Raw genomic sequence first — 16536 nt, 5'->3', positions numbered from 1 at the left:
AAGTGGTGGGAGAGAGAAGCGTTTTTGACGGGGGTAGTAGGAGATATAAATAACATCTATAGATAGCTTCTTTTGGATAGGAATTTCTAATGAATTATTTTAATGAATCAGTGAATGAGATTAGCATGCGTGGCGCTAGTGTAAGTGACTTCTCATATACGTTGCATGTGCCTAGTTCTGTTTTTGGGGTTTGGCAGGACAATATAGGTATTTGTATACTTTTGAAGTTACGGGGGGTAAGGGGGGTTTGATTAAGCTAGTTTCATATCTGTTGAATACGTGCGTGTGCGTGTATGCGTACGTGCGTGTGCGTGTATGCGTACGTGCGTGTGCGTGTATGCGTACGTGGGTGTGCGTGTATACGTACGTGGGTGTGCGTGTATACGTACGTGGGTGTGCGTGTATACGTACGTGGGTGTGCGTGTATACGTACGTGGGTGTGCGTGTATACGTACGTGGGTGTGCGTGTATACGTACGTGAGTGTGCGTGTATACGTACGTGCACGGGGGTGGATCTATGTGTGTATGTCCTGTGACCATTGACTGAATAGCACCTTAGAGTCTACGCGGCGGGGATAAATGATGAAGGATAAGCCAGCTACAAGTTATTTGACTGCTACGAGGCCACACCTGGCCATAGTTGAGTGATACCAATTTCTCCCCCCCCAAAAATTAAAGATACCAAATGCATGACACCACAGTTATGTGTGATCATGGGCTGATTAGTCACTAGTCCATCGAGATGTCCCATTTGAGAGGTTAGTAGGATTGGATTGAGGATTGTTATGGCCCTGAGGTAAGAACCAGATGCCAGGTATAGTTTCACGGTAGAAACCCCCACATGTGATGGGCCCGGAGCGAGAAGAGGTACACGTCGCGCAAGGATTGATGGTTTCTCGAGGCATGGTGATCAAGCTCGTGATCTAGGTGAGGTGGATACATGTAAAATCAACCATAGTATGTACATGCTTATATGCATGGGGCAAACCATTAATGCACGATATACATAGGGGGCGGTGCGCGGAATACATACTGGGCAGGCACAGTAAATGTTGTTGAATATATGAATTGAAATGTGGGGTGAGAGAATCAGGGAATAGTTTAGTTAGAATGTCAGCTTTGGGTGCTGATGGTGGGGCTTTTTGCCTCTTCCTTGAGTCTTGGGGAGATGGGATTCTCCATTTTTGGTTTACAAGACCAAGGTAATTAATATACTACAAAGACTCTTCATTTTAATAGGTTGTTCTCGATAATGCTCGCGATTGGTATGAGAATTAAGAGGAGTGTGAAGTAAAGGATTGAGGCTAGTTGGCCAATGGTGATGAATGGATGTTCTACTGGTTGACCGCCGATTCAGGTTAGGGTAAGAAGGTCAGCTACTAATAGTCAGAATAGGCATTGGCTTAGTGGTCGGAATATTATGCTCCGTTGTTTTGAGGTGTGTAATAGTGGGACGATAGCTAGGATTAGGAGGGATAGGACTAGGGCCAATACTCCTCCAAGTTTGTTAGGGATGGATCGTAGGATTGCGTACGCGAATAGAAAGTATCATTCAGGTTTGATATGGGGTGGTGTATTGAGCGGGTTGGCAGGAGTGTAGTTGTCTGGGTCTCCTAACAGGTCTGGGGAGAATAGTACTAGTATTATAAGTATTAGGGCTAGGAGTAGGGCTCCTAGGATGTCTTTGATGGTGTAGTAGGGGTGAAATGGGATTTTGTCAGAGTTGGATGGAATTCCGGAGGGGTTGTTGGATCCTGTTTCGTGGAGAAACAGCAGGTGGATTGTTGCTAGTGCTAAGATGATGAATGGCAGGATAAAGTGGAAAGCGAAGAATCGTGTCAGGGTGGCTTTGTCTACTGAGAATCCTCCTCAGATTCATTCTACAAGACTAGTTCCGATGTATGGGATGGCTGATAGTAAGTTGGTGATTACGGTTGCGCCTCAAAAGGATATTTGTCCTCATGGTAATACGTAACCTATGAATGCTGTTGCTATGGTTGCGAATAGTAGAATAATACCAGTGTTTCATGTTTCAGGGAATATATAAGATCCGTAGTATAGGCCGCGTCCTACATGTAGGAACAGGCAGATGAAGAATATGGAGGCTCCGTTTGCGTGTATGTATCGGATAATCCAGCCGTAGTTGACGTCTCGGCAAATGTGTGCGACTGATGAGAAGGCTGTGGTTGTGTCTGATGTGTAGTGTATGGCTAAAAATAAACCTGTAAGAATCTGAAGGATTAAGCAGGTTCCTAGCAGGGATCCAAAATTTCATCATGCTGAAATATTCGATGGCGCGGGCAGATCGATGAGCGAGTTGTTGATGATTTTGGCTAATGGGTGAGTTTTGCGAATGTTGGTCATTAATGTTCTTGTAGTTGAAATACAACGGTGATTTTTCATGTCACTAGTCATGGTTAGATTCCATGTAGGAATAATGATGACATACATTGTATTCATTCTAAGTGTTATTTTTGTAGTTAGTTTTGTAGGGTTTTCTTCAAAACCTTCTCCTATCTACGGCGGGTTGGTTCTAATTGTTAGTGGGGCTGTTGGTTGTGGTATTGTGCTGAGTTTCGGGGGGTCGTTTTTAGGTTTAATGGTGTTTTTGATTTACTTGGGAGGCATGTTGGTTGTTTTTGGGTATACTACAGCTATGGCTACTGAGCAGTACCCTGAAGTTTGGGTTTCTAATAAGGCTGTTTTAGGTGCTTTTATTGTTGGTTTGTTATCTGAGTTATTGACTGCTTGCTACATTTTGAAGGGTGATGATATTGAGGTTGAGGTTGTGCTGAAGTTTAATGGGGCGGGTGATTGGGTCATTTATGATACAGGTGATTCAGGGTTTTTTAGTGAGGAGGCTATGGGAATTGCGGCCTTATATAGTTATGGGACTTGGTTAGTTATTGTTACTGGCTGGTCGCTTCTTATTGGGGTGCTAGTAATTATGGAGGTTACTCGTGGAAATTAAGTATAAGTAAACTGAGGGCTAGGGTTAGTATAAATGATAAGAAGTATAGTTTGATTAGGCCTTTTTGGCTAGTAATGATGATCGAGGATTTTACTTGGAAATGGGAGACGGATTTTGGTAGGATTTTTTCTAGTCAAATTATATCTAGTAGTGTTGATGCTGATTTTTGGCTTATGAGTAGGTTTGCTTTAGGTATTAGGCGGTGAATGGTGGTGGGAAAATAGCCTAGTATGTTTGAGAATTTAAATAGGTTCGAGGGGTATTTAAATTTTAGGTTCTGCGTTGTGAGGTTAAGTTCTAGTGCCAGGATGAAACCTAAGACAGTTACGGTTAGGGCTATAGTTTTAAGGTAATGAGGCATAGTTACCTGTGGGGTGGTGGTGGGTGTAATGTTGTAGGAGATTAGGAATCCTGCGAAAATACTCCCGAACAGGAGACGTTTAATGGAATTGATTAGGAGTGGATTACTCTCGTTGATTGTGATGATAGGGTTGAAGCGGGGTTGTCCTAAGAGTGCGAAGAATAAGATTCGGGTGCTGTAGGCAGCTGTCATGGAGGTGGCGACGAGAGTTATTAGAAGGGCTCAGGCGTTGGTATACGACGTGTTGGCGGTCTCGATGATTAGGTCTTTGGAGTAGAATCCCGTTAGGAAGGGTATTCCCGTGAGTGCTAGGCTTCCAACAATTAGGGAAGTGGTGGTAAATGGTAGCGCTTTAAATAGTCCTCCTATCTTTCGAACATCCTGTTCGTCATTTAGGCTGTGGATAATTGATCCGGAGCACATGAATAACATGGCTTTGAAGAATGCATGCGTGCAGATGTGAAGGAATGCCAGGTAGGGCTGGTTAATGCCGATGGTTACAATTATTAGTCCGAGTTGGCTTGAAGTAGAGAAAGCAATAATTTTTTTGATGTCGTTTTGTGTTAAGGCGCAGATTGCTGTGAATAAAGTTGTAATTGCCCCCAAGCACAGTGTGATGGTTTGTATGGTCTTGTTATGTTCTATTAGGGGGTGGAATCGGATTAGGAGGAATACTCCTGCGACAACCATAGTGCTTGAGTGCAGTAGGGCCGATACAGGGGTTGGACCTTCTATGGCTGAGGGTAGTCATGGGTGGAGGCCGAATTGTGCGGACTTTCCGGTGGCTGCTAGTAATAGGCCCGTAAGGGGGATGCTTAGGTTTTTGTGGTTGGTCATGAAGATTTGTTGGAGGTCTCAGGTGTTTAGGTTGGCTAGGAATCAGGCTATGGCTAGGATGAACCCTACGTCTCCAATACGGTTGTAGAGGATGGCTTGTAGTGCAGCTGTGTTGGCATCTGTCCGTCCGTACCATCAGCCGATGAGTAGGAATGATATAATGCCTACTCCTTCTCACCCGATAAATAGTTGAAATATGTTGTTGGCGGTGACCAGGATTATTATAGTGATGAGGAAAAGGAGTAGGTACTTGAAGAATCGGTTAATGTAGGGGTCTGAGTGTATATATCACATTGAGAATTCTATAATGGACCATGTAACGAATAGCGCTACTGGTACGAAAATCATTGAAAAGTAGTCGAGTTTAAAGCTGAGTGAGAGTTTTATCGTTTGAATTGTAATCCAGTGTCAATTTGAGATTATCGTATCTTGGCCTGAATAGAGAAACATTATTATGGGGATTAGGCTAATTATAAAGGCGTATGAGGTAGTAGTTTTTACGTATTGGGGGTAGAGTTTATTGGTGTATAAGGTGGTGCTGGTCATCATGATGGGGATGGTTAATATGAGTAATGTCACAAGGATTGATGAAGTGAACAGGTTGATTACTTTTATTTGGAGTTGCACCAATTTTTTGGTTCCTAAGACCAATGGATAACTACTATCCTTTAAAAGTTGAAAAAGCCATGTTTTTATACATGGGAGCACGAGTTAGCAGTTCTTGCATAATGCTTTTTCGGTAAATAAAAAGGTTTGAGCTTTTATTGTTAGATTCACAATCTAATGTTTTTGTTAAACTATATTTACAGTAGATAGGGCCTAGGATGATTTTGGGGTTAAGTGAGAGGAGTAGGAGGGGTAGCAAGTGGAGAACTATTAGGGAGTTTTCTCGCGTGAACGATGGTTTAATATTTTTGATGTGATGTGTAAGTTTTCCACGTTGTGTGGTAATTAGTATGTATAGGGAGTATAGGGCTGTGATAGTGATGTTGACTCCTATTAAGATAATGGTGATATTGGATCATGAAAATGAGGATATTACTACGAATAGTTCCCCTACTAAGTTGATTGTAGGGGGTAGGGCTAGGTTAGTTAGGCTGGCGAGTAATCATCATGTGGCTATTAGCGGTAGGAGTATTTGTAGGCCTCGTGCGAGGATTATGGTGCGACTGTGAATGCGTTCGTAGTTGGAGTTAGCTAAGCAGAATAATAGGGATGATGTTAGGCCGTGGGCGACTATTAGGGCTGTTGCTCCAGCATAACTTCATGGTGATTGGATGAGCACTGCTATGATTACTAAGGCCATGTGGCTGACGGAAGAGTAGGCAATCAGGGATTTTAGGTCCGTTTGGCGTAGGCAGATGGAGCTTGTCATGATTATTCCTCATAGGGACAGTATTATAAATGGGTAGGCCATGTGATTTGTTAGTGGGTTTAGTAGTACGGTGATTCGCATTATTCCGTATCCGCCTAGTTTAAGGAGTACAGCAGCAAGTACCATGGATCCAGCAATGGGGGCTTCTACATGAGCTTTTGGGAGTCATAGGTGAAGACCGTATAGTGGCATTTTTACTATGAATGCCATTATACATGCTAGCCATAGTAGCGTGTTAGATCAGGAGTTTGGCAGGGGTTGTGCTCAGTATTGGATTACTAACAGGTTTAGGGTGCCTAGGTTGTTTTGGAGTCACAGTAGGGCAATCAGAAGAGGTAGGGAGCCCACTAGAGTGTAAAATAGGAAGTATAGGCCAGCATTTAGGCGTTCCGTTTGGTTACCCCATCGGGTAATGATAATTAGTGTTGGCATGAGTGTGGCTTCAAATAGAATATAAAATATGATTAGTTCTGTAGCGGTAAATGTTATGATTAGGAGTAGCTGTAGTGTCACTAGTATTGTAATATACAGTTTTTTTCGGGTGAGGGTTTCTTTCGATAGGTGATGTTGGCTTGCTATGAGTATTAGAGGGAGAAGTCATGTTGTGAGTATTAATAGGGGAGTTGATAGGGAATCTACAAAAAATAGTGGTGAGAGATTCAGGTTGTTGTCCGGGAGTTGGTTGAGGTATATTAGGCTGATTAGGCTGATTAGTATGCTGTAGGCTGTTGTATTAATTCAGATTATATTGTGTTTTGATAATCATGTCAGGGGAATTAATATTATTGTTGGTATAATGATTTTTAGCATTGCAGTAGGTTCAAGTTTTGTACGTAGTCTGTTCCATATGTATTAGAAACCATAACTAATAAGGATAGTCCTAGGGCCGCCTCGCAGGCCGCAAATACGAGTAGGACAATGGGGGCTATACTGGCTAATGTGAAGTGGTTTACTAGGATGGTAACTGTTATTATGATAAAAAGGGATAGTATTATGCCTTCTAGGCATAGTAGGGAGGATATTAGGTGGGATCGGTAGATTAATAGTCCTATGAAAGATAAAGTAAAGGCCAGGAAGATGTTAATGTATACCATGGACATTTGATAATTGTAATGTGGCTTACAATCTAATGAGTCGAAATCATTTGTTTTTGTTAAACTAATTATCATTATTCATTTCATTCTAAGCCCTCTTCGGTTCATTCGTAAGCTAGACTTACAGCTAGAAGGGAGACTAGTATTAGTGCTGTGGTGAGTGTGGTTTTTAAGTTAATTGATTGTGAAGCTCATGGTAGTGGTAGAAGTAATGCGATTTCTAGATCGAATAGTAAAAATGTGATGGCTACTAGGAAAAATTTTATGGAGAAGGGGAGGCGTGCTGATCCTAGGGGGTCAAAGCCACATTCATATGGACCTGCTTTTTCTGTGTAGATGTTTAACTGGGGGAGTCAGAATGCGATTAAAATGAGTAGGGATGCTAGTGATACGTTGGTGAGCAGGGTCAGTATTATATTTATTATTTCTCTCTGGATTTCTACCAGAACTGGTTGATTGGAAGTCAACTGTACTTGTTAATACTAGAGAAATAAGATCCTCATCAATAGATAGATACGTATAGGAACAGTCATACGACGTCTACAAAGTGTCAGTATCAGGCAGCTGCTTCAAACCCAAAATGGTGACTGGATGTAAAATGGTAGTTTAGTTGACGTAGGAAGCAGATAATAAGGAAGGTGGATCCGATGATGACATGGAGGCCGTGGAATCCTGTGGCTATGAAGAATGTGGAGCCGTAAATCCCGTCGGAGATTGTAAATGGTGCTTCATAATACTCTGAGGCTTGTAGGAGAGTGAAGTATAGGCCTAGAGAGATGGTAATGAAAAGGGCTTGAAGTATGTGTTTGCGGTCCCCTTCTATTAGGCTGTGATGAGCTCAGGTAATGGAAACTCCGGAGGCTAGAAGGACTGAGGTGTTAAGTAGTGGTACTTCTAGGGGATTTAGTGGTGAAATACCTGTGGGTGGTCAGCACCCTCCTAATTCGGGGGTTGGTGCTAGACTTGAATGGTAGAAGGCTCAGAAGAAGCCTGCGAAGAAGAAGACTTCTGATGTGATGAAAAGGATTATCCCGTATCGTAGGCCTTTTTGAACGGTAGGAGTGTGGTGGCCTTGGAATGTTCCTTCTCGGACGATATCTCGTCATCATTGATATATGGTTAACGTATTGGTTGCTATGCCTAGAGTTAAAAGAAGCATTGAATTGAAGTGGAATCATATTACTAATCCTGATGTTATGAGGAGGGCGGAGAGAGCCCCTGTTAGTGGTCAAGGGCTCGGGTTAACTATATGGTATGAGTGGGTCTGGTGGGTCATTAGGTATTATCGTGTAGGTATAGGCTTACCAGTAGGGTGAAAACATAGGCTTGGATAAGGGCTACTGCAAATTCTAGGATGGTTAGAAGGATAAGGATTATAAAAGTTACTATTGCCGTGGCGGCACTAATGTTTATTAAAGCCAGGGTAGCTCCTCCGATTAGGTGAATTAATAGGTGACCTGCGGTAATGTTAGCTGTTAGTCGTACGGCTAGGGCTATGGGTTGGATAAATAGGCTGATAGTTTCGATGATAATAAGTATGGGGATTAGGGGGAGGGGTGTCCCTTGTGGTAAGAAGTGGGCTAGAGAGGCTTTTGTTTTATACCGGAAACCAGTGATCACTGTACCTGCTCATAAGGGGATGGCCATCCCCAGATTTAGGGATAGTTGAGTAGTGGGAGTAAATGAGTGGGGTAGGAGGCCTAATAGGTTGGTAGAACCAATGAACAGAATAAGAGATATTAGCATTAATGCTCAGGTTTGTCCTTTTTGGTTGTGGATGGCTAGCATTTGTTTTGATGTCAGTTGTACTAATCATTGTTGAATAGAGATGAGTCGGTTGTTGATTAGTCGATTAGGTGAGGGAAACATGATACTCGGAAATATCACGATAACGATAACAATAGGAAGTCCTATTATTACAGGGGTAATAAAAGAGGAAAATAGATTTTCGTTCATTTTTTTTCTCAAGGTGTAACGGGTTTTGGTGTGGCTACTAGTGTTGGTTTGGGGTCTTCTGGGAAGTAATATTTTGATACTTTTAGTTGAAATACAAGGAATAGGGTAATAATTATTGATAGGATCGTAATGGATCAAGTTGAGGTGTCTAGTTGTGGCATGTCATTGAGGAGAGGTTACGCTCTCAATCTTTAACTTAAAAGGTTAATGCTGCTTAGCTTCTCAATGAATTTATAGCATTGAGGCGGATCATTTTTCGAAGTATGATAGGGGCACTAGTTCGAGAACAATGGGTATAAAGCTGTGATTGGAGCCGCAGATTTCTGAGCATTGGCCGTAATATAGTCCCGGCCGCATAGCCATTAAAGTAGTTTGGTTTAGGCGTCCTGGGATGGCGTCAGTTTTTAATCCTAGGGATGGTACAGCTCACGAATGTAACACGTCTTCAGATGAAATTAGCATGCGAATCGTTATTTCTATTGGGAGCACCACTCGGTTGTCTACTTCTAGTAGTCGTAGTTCTCCGGGTTTTAATTCTTGGGTTGGGATTATATAGGAGTCGAAACTCAGGTCTTCGTAGTCCGTGTACTCATAGCTTCAGTACCATTGATGCCCTATGGTTTTTACGGTCAAGGAGGGGTTGTTGATTTCGTCTATTATATAAAGGATTCGTAGTGAAGGTAGGGCAATTAGGATCAAAATAATAGCGGGCAAGATGGTTCAGATTGTTTCGACTGCCTGAGCGTCTATGGTGCTAGTATGCGTGAGTTTAGTGGTTAGTATTAGTGAAATGATGTAGAGGACTAGAGAGCTAATTAAAAATACAATCATCAGTGTGTGATCATGGAAGTGTAGGAGTTCTTCTATAATGGGGGAAGTTGCGTCTTGGAGGCCTATTTGGAGAGGGTACGCCATGGAGATATAAAGGATTTTCACCTATAATTTGACTTTGACAAAGTCATGTAATTTTTACTAATACCTCTTTATCGAGAAAGACATAGTGGTTATGGCATTGGCTTGAAACCGATTTTAGGAGGTTCGATTCCTTCCTTTCTTATTTTGATAGCACATAGGTTGGTTCTTCGAAGGTGTGATATGGGGGAGGGCATCCATGTAGTCACTCAATGTTTGTTGAGGTGTGTTCTACCGTTAGTACTTCTCGTTTGGATGCGAAGGCTTCTCAGATTATGAAGATTATCAGTATTACTGCTGTTAGTGAAATGAATGAACCTATGGAGGATACTGTATTTCATGTAGTGTAGGCATCTGGGTAATCGGAATAGCGTCGAGGCATACCCGATAGGCCTAAGAAGTGTTGAGGGAAGAATGTCATGTTTACTCCGACGAATATAATTGTAAAGTGGATTTTTGCTCAGGTATCATTTAGTGTATAACCCGTGAATAGTGGAAATCAGTGGACAAATCCACCTATAATTGCAAATACTGCCCCTATTGAAAGAACGTAATGGAAATGTGCTACCACGTAGTACGTGTCGTGAAGGACAATGTCTAGTGACGAATTTGACAATACGATGCCCGTTAGACCGCCGACTGTAAATAGAAAAATGAACCCCAGGGCCCATAGCATAGCTGGCGATCATTTAATATTACCTCCGTGCAGAGTAGCCAGTCAACTAAACACTTTAACCCCCGTGGGAATAGCAATGATTATAGTGGCTGATGTAAAATATGCCCGAGTATCGACATCCATGCCTACAGTAAATATATGGTGGGCTCATACAATAAAGCCTAGGAAACCGATAGATATTATCGCCCACACTATTCCCATATAGCCAAATGGTTCTTTTTTTCCTGAATAGTACGTTACGACGTGTGAGATAATTCCGAACCCAGGTAAAATTAGGATATATACCTCTGGATGTCCGAAGAACCAGAATAGATGTTGGTATAGGACGGGGTCTCCTCCTCCGGCCGGGTCAAAGAAAGTGGTATTCAGGTTTCGGTCTGTGAGTAGCATGGTAATACCGGCTGCTAGGACTGGTAGAGATAGGAGCAGGAGTACGGCTGTAATTAGGACGGATCATACGAACAATGGGGTCTGGTATTGTGATATTGCGGGGGGTTTTATGTTGATAATGGTAGTAATAAAGTTAATGGCTCCCAGAATGGATGATACACCTGCTAAGTGCAGGGAAAAGATTGTCAGGTCTACTGATGCTCCTGCATGCGCTAGGTTACCTGCCAGAGGAGGATACACAGTTCATCCTGTCCCTGCACCCGCTTCTACCATAGATGAGGTCAGAAGGAGAAGGAAGGATGGAGGCAGGAGTCAAAAGCTCATATTATTTATTCGTGGGAATGCTATATCAGGCGCGCCAATTATTAAGGGCACCAGTCAGTTTCCAAACCCTCCGATTATAATTGGTATTACCATAAAGAAAATTATTACAAATGCATGGGCGGTGACAATAACATTGTAAATTTGGTCATCTCCTAGCAGGGCGCCGGGTTGGCCTAATTCTGCACGGATTAGTAGGCTGAGGGCGGTGCCTACCATTCCGGCTCATGCACCGAATAGAAGGTAAAGGGTGCCAATATCTTTATGGTTCGTGGAGAATAATCATCGGTCTATGAACATGGGTAAAATGGCTGACAAGAGCATTAGACTGTAAATCTAAGAATAGGGGTTTAAGCCCCCTTTTTGCCAAGCCCTGTGGTGAAATATCACATTGAATTGCAAATTCAAAGAAGCAGCTTCAACCCTGCCGGGGCTTCTCCCGCCTTTTTTTTCTTCGCGGCGGGAGAAGTAGATTGAAGCCAGTTGACTAGGGTATTTAGCTGTTAACTAAAATTTCGTGGGATGATAGCCCACCAATCTAGGAAGGGCTTAGCTTAATTAAAGTGATTGATTTGCGTTCAATAGATGTGAGGTATGTTCTTGCAGTCCTTAGAGTAGGGTCAGGAGTTAAGTGGGTAGCACTTACTTAGGGCTTTGAAGGCCCTCGGTCTATTTTAACCTAAACTTCTAGAATAGTGTTGTTATTATTGGGGTTAGTGGGAGTAGTATGGTTGAGGTTACAATTAGAGGGGATAGGAGGATGATATTTTTTGTGTTCTCGAACTGTCATTTTATTTTTATGGTGTTTGTTGAGGGGAATATGGTTAGTGCTGTTGCGTATGTTAGTCGTATGTAGAAGTATAGGTTTAGTAGGGCCGTTATTACTATGAATATTGCTGCGATGATTATATCGTTTTTTGTAAGTTCGTGGATGATTATTCATTTAGGGATAAATCCTGAGAGGGGAGGGAGGCCTCCCAGGGAGAGTATAATTATTAGGACTAAGGAGGTTGTTAATGGGAGTTTATTTCATATGTGGGATAATGATAGTGTAGTTGTGGATGAATTTAGGGTGAATAATATGAATGCTCCTAGTGTTATTATAGTATAAATTGTAAGGTTTAGTAATATAAGAGTGGGGTTGTATGTTGTTACAGCGATTATTCATCCTATGTGGGCAATTGATGAATAGGCTAAGATTTTTCGTAGTTGAGTTTGGTTGAGGCCTCCTCAGCCCCCGGCTAGGACGGATATGGCCGCTATAATTATTAGTAGGTTTGGGTTAATGGAGGGCGAGATTTGATATAGAATGGAGAGGGGGGCGATTTTTTGCCAGGTAAGTAAGATTATTCCTGAAGATAGTGGGATTCCTTGGGTCACTTCGGGTACTCAGAAGTGGAAAGGTGAGAGTCCCAGTTTCATTGCTAGGGCCATTGTTATTGTGTTCGACGTGATTGGGTTGGGGGTGTTCAGTACTGTTCATTGGCCTGTTAGCAGTAGGTTAATGATGATTCCTAATATGAGGAGCATGGATGCGGTGGCTTGGGTAAGGAAGTATTTTGTTGATGCTTCCATGGCTCGTGGGTTAAATTTTTTTATTAAAATGGGGATGATGGCCAGTATATTTATTTCAAATCCGATTCAGACTATCAGTCAGTGGGAGCTTATTAGTACTACGATAGTTCCTGAGATAATGGTGGTTATAATGGTGGTGAGGACGAGGGGTTTGATTAGTACGGGAAGGGGATAAACCAACATTTTCGGGGTATGGGCCCGATAGCTTATTTAGCTGACCTTACTGTAGAATTTGGTGTAGGTTTGGTAGCACGAAGATTTTTGAGTTCTTAAGGTTAGGTTCGATTCCTATAATTCTAGAAATAAGAGGGTTTAAACCTCTATAATTTACTCTATCAAAGTAACTCTTTTGTCAGACATATTTCTTATGTTTGCGGGGGAATGCTTGCTGTTATGATGGGCAAGGCTATGTGTCATATGCATAGTGCTAGTGTTAGAGGAAGAAAGTTTTTTCATAGTAAGTGCATAAGTTGGTCATAGCGGAATCGTGGGTATGATGCTCGGATTCATAGGAATAGGGCTGTTAGTAGAAGTGTTTTTATGGTGAAGTTGACTGTGTACAGTTCTGGTAGGTATGGAATGTGGAATGCGCCAAGAAATAGGATCGTTGTGAGGATGTTTATTATAATAATGTTGGCGTACTCGGCTAGGAAAAATAGGGCGAACGGTCCGGCTGCGTATTCGACGTTGAATCCTGAGACTAGTTCTGATTCTCCTTCTGTTAGATCAAATGGTGCGCGATTAGTTTCTGCCAGAGTTGAAATAAATCATATTATAGCCAGGGGTCATGTGGGTAGGATTAGTCATAGGTGCTCCTGTGTGGTGATTAATGTGGATAGGGTGAATGAGCCGTTTATTAGTAGTACTGAGAGGAGGATGATAGCTAATGTGACTTCATAGGAGATTGTTTGGGCTACGGCTCGTAGGGCCCCAATTAGGGCGTATTTTGAGTTTGAGGCTCATCCGGACCATAAGATGGAGTAGACGGCCAAGCTTGATATTGCTAGCATGAATAGGATTCCAAGGTTTATGTTAATGAGGGGGTAGGGCATGGGTAATGGAATTCATATGGTTAGAGCCAGTGTTAAGGCTAGAACTGGGGCTATTACGAATATAGTGATGGATGACGTTAGGGGTCGTAGAGGTTCTTTGGTGAATAGTTTTACGGCGTCTGCGATTGGTTGTAGGAGGCCGTAGGGCCCTACGATGTTTGGGCCCTTGCGGAGTTGCATGTATCCTAGGATTTTTCGTTCTACTAATGTCAGAAAAGCCACGGCGAGTAGGATTGGTACGATTAGTGAAATGATGTTGATTATGAACATGCTGTTAGGAAGAGGATTTGAACCTCTGAGGATAAAAGTTTAAGTTTTACGCAATTACTGGGCTCTGCCACCCTAACAAACCCTATTTCTAGGGTAGTTGAGTAGTGGATTGGCTAGATTAAGATTATATCATCTATTAATCCCAAGGCGTTCCAGTGGAATGGGCCTTACTTCTCTTGTCCTTTCGTACTGGGAGAGGTTGTTTTAATAGATAGAAACCGACCTGGATTACTCCGGTCTGAACTCAGATCACGTAGGACTTTAATCGTTGAACAAACGAACCCTTAATAGCTGCTGCACCATTAGGATGTCCTGATCCAACATCGAGGTCGTAAACCCTATTGTTGATATGGACTCTCAAATAGGATTGCGCTGTTATCCCTAGGGTAACTTGTTCCGTTGATCAAGTTATTGGATCAATGAATGATAGAATGCTTCGACTGGTTTGTCTGTGATTAAATCACTCGGAGGTTGTTTTGTTCTCCGAGGTCGCCCCAACCTAAATTGCTAACCCATTAATAGGATTGTGTTAGGCCTGATCGGTGGTTTAGTAAGTTATTATGGGTTAGTTAATTAAAGCTCCATAGGGTCTTCTCGTCTTATTGGTGTATTCCCGCCTCTTCACGGGAAGGTCAATTTCACTGATTGGAAGTAAGAGACAGTTAAACCCTCGTGTGGCCATTCATACAAGTCCCTATTTAGAGAACAAATGATTATGCTACCTTTGCACGGTCAGGATACCGCGGCCGTTGAACTAGCGTCACTGGGCAGGCAGTGCCTCCAATACTAGATATGCTGGAGGTGATGTTTTTGGTAAACAGGCGGGGTTTGTGTTTGCCGAGTTCCTTTTACTTCTTTTAATCTTTCCTTATTGCACGCCTGTGTTGGGTTAACAATTGGTTTGATATGCGTTTTATTAGTGGTCTATTTTTATCATGTTGTTAACTATCAGTGAGTATTCGTTGACTGTTATAAGCTTGTGCAAGGAGAAATATTTCTTGTTACTCATACTAGCATTATTGCTTCTATTGTTGAATAGATTAGCCCGGTAGTATATTAGGAGTTGTTTGTGGTTTTTGGGATTAAGTGGTTTGTATTGTTGAGCTTGAACGCTTTCTTAATTGGTGGCTGCTCTTAAGCCTACTATGGTTTTCGCTTAATTTTACTCTCTAAGTAAGGTTGTACCCTTGTTCTAAAAAGCTGTACCTTTTTAGACTATAATTTAAATTTACATTGCAATTTTAGGGTTATTAGGTAAATTTAAAGTTGAACTAAGATTCTGTCCCGGGCAACCAGCTATCACCAGACTCGTTAGGCTTTTCACCTCTACTTATAAATCTTCTCACTGTTTTGCGACACAGATGAGTTTACCCCTGTGGGTTGTTCATAAGTAGCTCGTCTGGTTTCGGGGGATTTAGCTTAAGGTCTCTTTGCTAAATTGTTCTAGCTAGCTCATTATGCAAAAGGTATAAGGGGTAATCTTTGCTGTTCATTACTTTAAATATTTCTTTCATCGTTCCCTTGCGGTACTTTCTCTATAGCTCCAAATAAGATTTCTATCTCCTATACTGTAATGGTGTGATTAAATGTTTTGATTGGTATTGTCGTGATAATTAAATTGGTAATTGGTTGGGCTAGGTTTGGTTCAAAGTGGTCATCAATGTGTGAAATCTCCTGGGTGTAAGCCAGGTGCTTTGGTTAAGCTACACTTTGATTTATCCAAGCACACTTTCCAGTATGCTTACCTTGTTACGACTTATCTCCTCTTGCTTTAGTTCGTCTAATAAATTATGTAGTGTTTAGGTATATTGCTTGAGGAGGGTGACGGGCGGTGTGTGCGTGCTTCATGGCCCCATTCAATTAAGCTCTCTATTCTTAATTTACTACTAAATCCACCTTTAGTTTTTAGTTTTCATAAAAACTTTCGTGAATATATTCTTGGTTAGAAAATGTAGCCCATTTCTTCCCACTTCATGGGTTACACCTTGACCTAACTTTTTTATGTATTATTATTGTGCTTACTTTTCTTCCTTTTTTGAGGGTTTGCTGAAGATGGCGGTATATAGACTGATTCAGCTAGAAGTGGTGAGGTATATCGGGGTTTATCGATTATAGAACAGGCTCCTCTAGAGGGATGTAAAGCACCGCCAAGTCCTTTGAGTTTTAAGCTGTTGCTAGTAGTTCTCTGGCAGATAGTTTTGTTATGTAAGCTATCTATGTTTAGGGCTGAGCATAGTGGGGTATCTAATCCCAGTTTGGGCCTCAGCTATCGTGTTGTCGGATATAGTAAAGTCACTTTCGTAGCATATTTTGTATTAACAGTAGCTTTTTACGGCCTTGTTAAATTTTAACTTTAGTATTGTTGTAGTTCTTAACACGTTTTACGCCGTGGGCCTATTAATTTGGGTTAATCGTATGACCGCGGTGGCTGGCACGAAATTTACCAACTCTTGGTGCTAACATGGCTTAGTCGAACTTTCGTTCATAGCTTAATTTTTATCACTGCTGTATCCCGTGGGGGTGTGGTTGAGCAAGGCGTTATGAGCCACTTATAAGTGTGCTTGATACCAGCTCCTTTTAATCACATGATGATTTAGAGGGCATTTTCACCGGGATGTGGAGACTTGCATGTGTAATCCTGTTAATAACTAATAGGAAGGCCGGGACCAAACCTTTGTGTTTATGGAGTCTTGTGACTCTTCTAGGCATTTTCAGTGCCTTGCTTTATTTAATAAGCTACATTAAC

General features: G+C 41.9%; 13 protein-coding genes and 24 non-coding genes across 37 annotated transcripts, besides 2 other annotated features; 9 read left to right on the top strand and 28 right to left on the bottom strand. All coding sequences in view use genetic code 2, as the record gives it.

The window, feature by feature from the left end:
* Nucleotides 1–1090: a D loop.
* Nucleotides 1091–1157, top strand: trnP. The gene has a single exon. It is a non-coding gene; the product is annotated as a tRNA-Pro (tRNA).
* Nucleotides 1157–1224, bottom strand: trnT. Its single transcript has one exon. It is a non-coding gene; the product is annotated as a tRNA-Thr (tRNA).
* On the bottom strand, nt 1225–2364 carry CYTB (cytochrome b). The gene has a single exon. It carries the CDS (start codon nt 2362–2364, stop codon nt 1225–1227), a length of 1140 nt encoding a protein of 379 aa, YP_010355157.1.
* Nucleotides 2365–2368: 4 nt separating this feature from the next.
* trnE lies at nt 2369–2437 on the top strand. The gene has a single exon. It is a non-coding gene; the product is annotated as a tRNA-Glu (tRNA).
* ND6 (NADH dehydrogenase subunit 6) lies at nt 2438–2971 on the top strand. Its single transcript has one exon. It carries the CDS (start codon nt 2438–2440, stop codon nt 2969–2971), a length of 534 nt encoding a protein of 177 aa, YP_010355156.1.
* On the bottom strand, nt 2955–4775 carry ND5 (NADH dehydrogenase subunit 5). Its single transcript has one exon. The coding sequence runs from the start codon at nt 4773–4775 to the stop codon at nt 2955–2957; it is 1821 nt and encodes a 606-aa protein (YP_010355155.1).
* Nucleotides 4776–4845, bottom strand: trnL(CUN). The gene has a single exon. It is a non-coding gene; the product is annotated as a tRNA-Leu (tRNA).
* On the bottom strand, nt 4846–4907 carry trnS(AGY). The gene has a single exon. It is a non-coding gene; the product is annotated as a tRNA-Ser (tRNA).
* Nucleotides 4908–4976, bottom strand: trnH. The gene has a single exon. It is a non-coding gene; the product is annotated as a tRNA-His (tRNA).
* On the bottom strand, nt 4977–6354 carry ND4 (NADH dehydrogenase subunit 4). Its single transcript has one exon. A coding segment is annotated over exon 1 (1378 nt).
* ND4L (NADH dehydrogenase subunit 4L) lies at nt 6348–6644 on the bottom strand. Its single transcript has one exon. The coding sequence runs from the start codon at nt 6642–6644 to the stop codon at nt 6348–6350; it is 297 nt and encodes a 98-aa protein (YP_010355153.1).
* trnR lies at nt 6645–6712 on the bottom strand. The gene has a single exon. It is a non-coding gene; the product is annotated as a tRNA-Arg (tRNA).
* ND3 (NADH dehydrogenase subunit 3) lies at nt 6713–7060 on the bottom strand. Its single transcript has one exon. It carries the CDS (start codon nt 7058–7060, stop codon nt 6713–6715), a length of 348 nt encoding a protein of 115 aa, YP_010355152.1.
* Nucleotides 7061–7130, bottom strand: trnG. The gene has a single exon. It is a non-coding gene; the product is annotated as a tRNA-Gly (tRNA).
* On the bottom strand, nt 7131–7914 carry COX3 (cytochrome c oxidase subunit III). The gene has a single exon. A coding segment is annotated over exon 1 (784 nt).
* Nucleotides 7914–8594, bottom strand: ATP6 (ATP synthase F0 subunit 6). Its single transcript has one exon. The coding sequence runs from the start codon at nt 8592–8594 to the stop codon at nt 7914–7916; it is 681 nt and encodes a 226-aa protein (YP_010355150.1).
* On the bottom strand, nt 8555–8755 carry ATP8 (ATP synthase F0 subunit 8). Its single transcript has one exon. The coding sequence runs from the start codon at nt 8753–8755 to the stop codon at nt 8555–8557; it is 201 nt and encodes a 66-aa protein (YP_010355149.1).
* A 1-nt stretch (nt 8756) lies between these two features.
* trnK lies at nt 8757–8822 on the bottom strand. The gene has a single exon. It is a non-coding gene; the product is annotated as a tRNA-Lys (tRNA).
* Nucleotides 8823–8825: 3 nt separating this feature from the next.
* COX2 (cytochrome c oxidase subunit II) lies at nt 8826–9509 on the bottom strand. The gene has a single exon. The coding sequence runs from the start codon at nt 9507–9509 to the stop codon at nt 8826–8828; it is 684 nt and encodes a 227-aa protein (YP_010355148.1).
* On the bottom strand, nt 9510–9576 carry trnD. Its single transcript has one exon. It is a non-coding gene; the product is annotated as a tRNA-Asp (tRNA).
* Nucleotides 9577–9582: 6 nt separating this feature from the next.
* trnS(UCN) lies at nt 9583–9651 on the top strand. Its single transcript has one exon. It is a non-coding gene; the product is annotated as a tRNA-Ser (tRNA).
* Nucleotides 9649–11193, bottom strand: COX1 (cytochrome c oxidase subunit I). The gene has a single exon. It carries the CDS (start codon nt 11191–11193, stop codon nt 9649–9651), a length of 1545 nt encoding a protein of 514 aa, YP_010355147.1.
* Nucleotide 11194: 1 nt separating this feature from the next.
* On the top strand, nt 11195–11262 carry trnY. The gene has a single exon. It is a non-coding gene; the product is annotated as a tRNA-Tyr (tRNA).
* On the top strand, nt 11263–11329 carry trnC. The gene has a single exon. It is a non-coding gene; the product is annotated as a tRNA-Cys (tRNA).
* Nucleotides 11327–11362: an origin of replication (origin of L strand replication).
* Nucleotides 11363–11435, top strand: trnN. The gene has a single exon. It is a non-coding gene; the product is annotated as a tRNA-Asn (tRNA).
* Nucleotide 11436: 1 nt separating this feature from the next.
* On the top strand, nt 11437–11505 carry trnA. Its single transcript has one exon. It is a non-coding gene; the product is annotated as a tRNA-Ala (tRNA).
* A 9-nt stretch (nt 11506–11514) lies between these two features.
* trnW lies at nt 11515–11582 on the bottom strand. The gene has a single exon. It is a non-coding gene; the product is annotated as a tRNA-Trp (tRNA).
* Nucleotides 11583–12624, bottom strand: ND2 (NADH dehydrogenase subunit 2). Its single transcript has one exon. A coding segment is annotated over exon 1 (1042 nt).
* Nucleotides 12625–12693, bottom strand: trnM. Its single transcript has one exon. It is a non-coding gene; the product is annotated as a tRNA-Met (tRNA).
* Nucleotide 12694: 1 nt separating this feature from the next.
* Nucleotides 12695–12768, top strand: trnQ. Its single transcript has one exon. It is a non-coding gene; the product is annotated as a tRNA-Gln (tRNA).
* trnI lies at nt 12766–12834 on the bottom strand. The gene has a single exon. It is a non-coding gene; the product is annotated as a tRNA-Ile (tRNA).
* ND1 (NADH dehydrogenase subunit 1) lies at nt 12835–13790 on the bottom strand. The gene has a single exon. A coding segment is annotated over exon 1 (956 nt).
* Nucleotides 13791–13792: 2 nt separating this feature from the next.
* Nucleotides 13793–13867, bottom strand: trnL(UUR). The gene has a single exon. It is a non-coding gene; the product is annotated as a tRNA-Leu (tRNA).
* On the bottom strand, nt 13868–15435 carry MU594_mgr01. Its single transcript has one exon. It is a non-coding gene; the product is annotated as a 16S ribosomal RNA (ribosomal RNA).
* On the bottom strand, nt 15436–15503 carry trnV. Its single transcript has one exon. It is a non-coding gene; the product is annotated as a tRNA-Val (tRNA).
* On the bottom strand, nt 15504–16467 carry MU594_mgr02. The gene has a single exon. It is a non-coding gene; the product is annotated as a 12S ribosomal RNA (ribosomal RNA).
* On the bottom strand, nt 16468–16536 carry trnF. Its single transcript has one exon. It is a non-coding gene; the product is annotated as a tRNA-Phe (tRNA).

The sequence above is a fragment of the mitochondrial genome of Lutra lutra (genome assembly GCF_902655055.1).
Source record: "Lutra lutra mitochondrion, complete genome".
NCBI lineage: Eukaryota > Metazoa > Chordata > Mammalia > Carnivora > Mustelidae > Lutra > Lutra lutra.
This window is presented reverse-complemented; position numbering and strand designations above follow the sequence as displayed.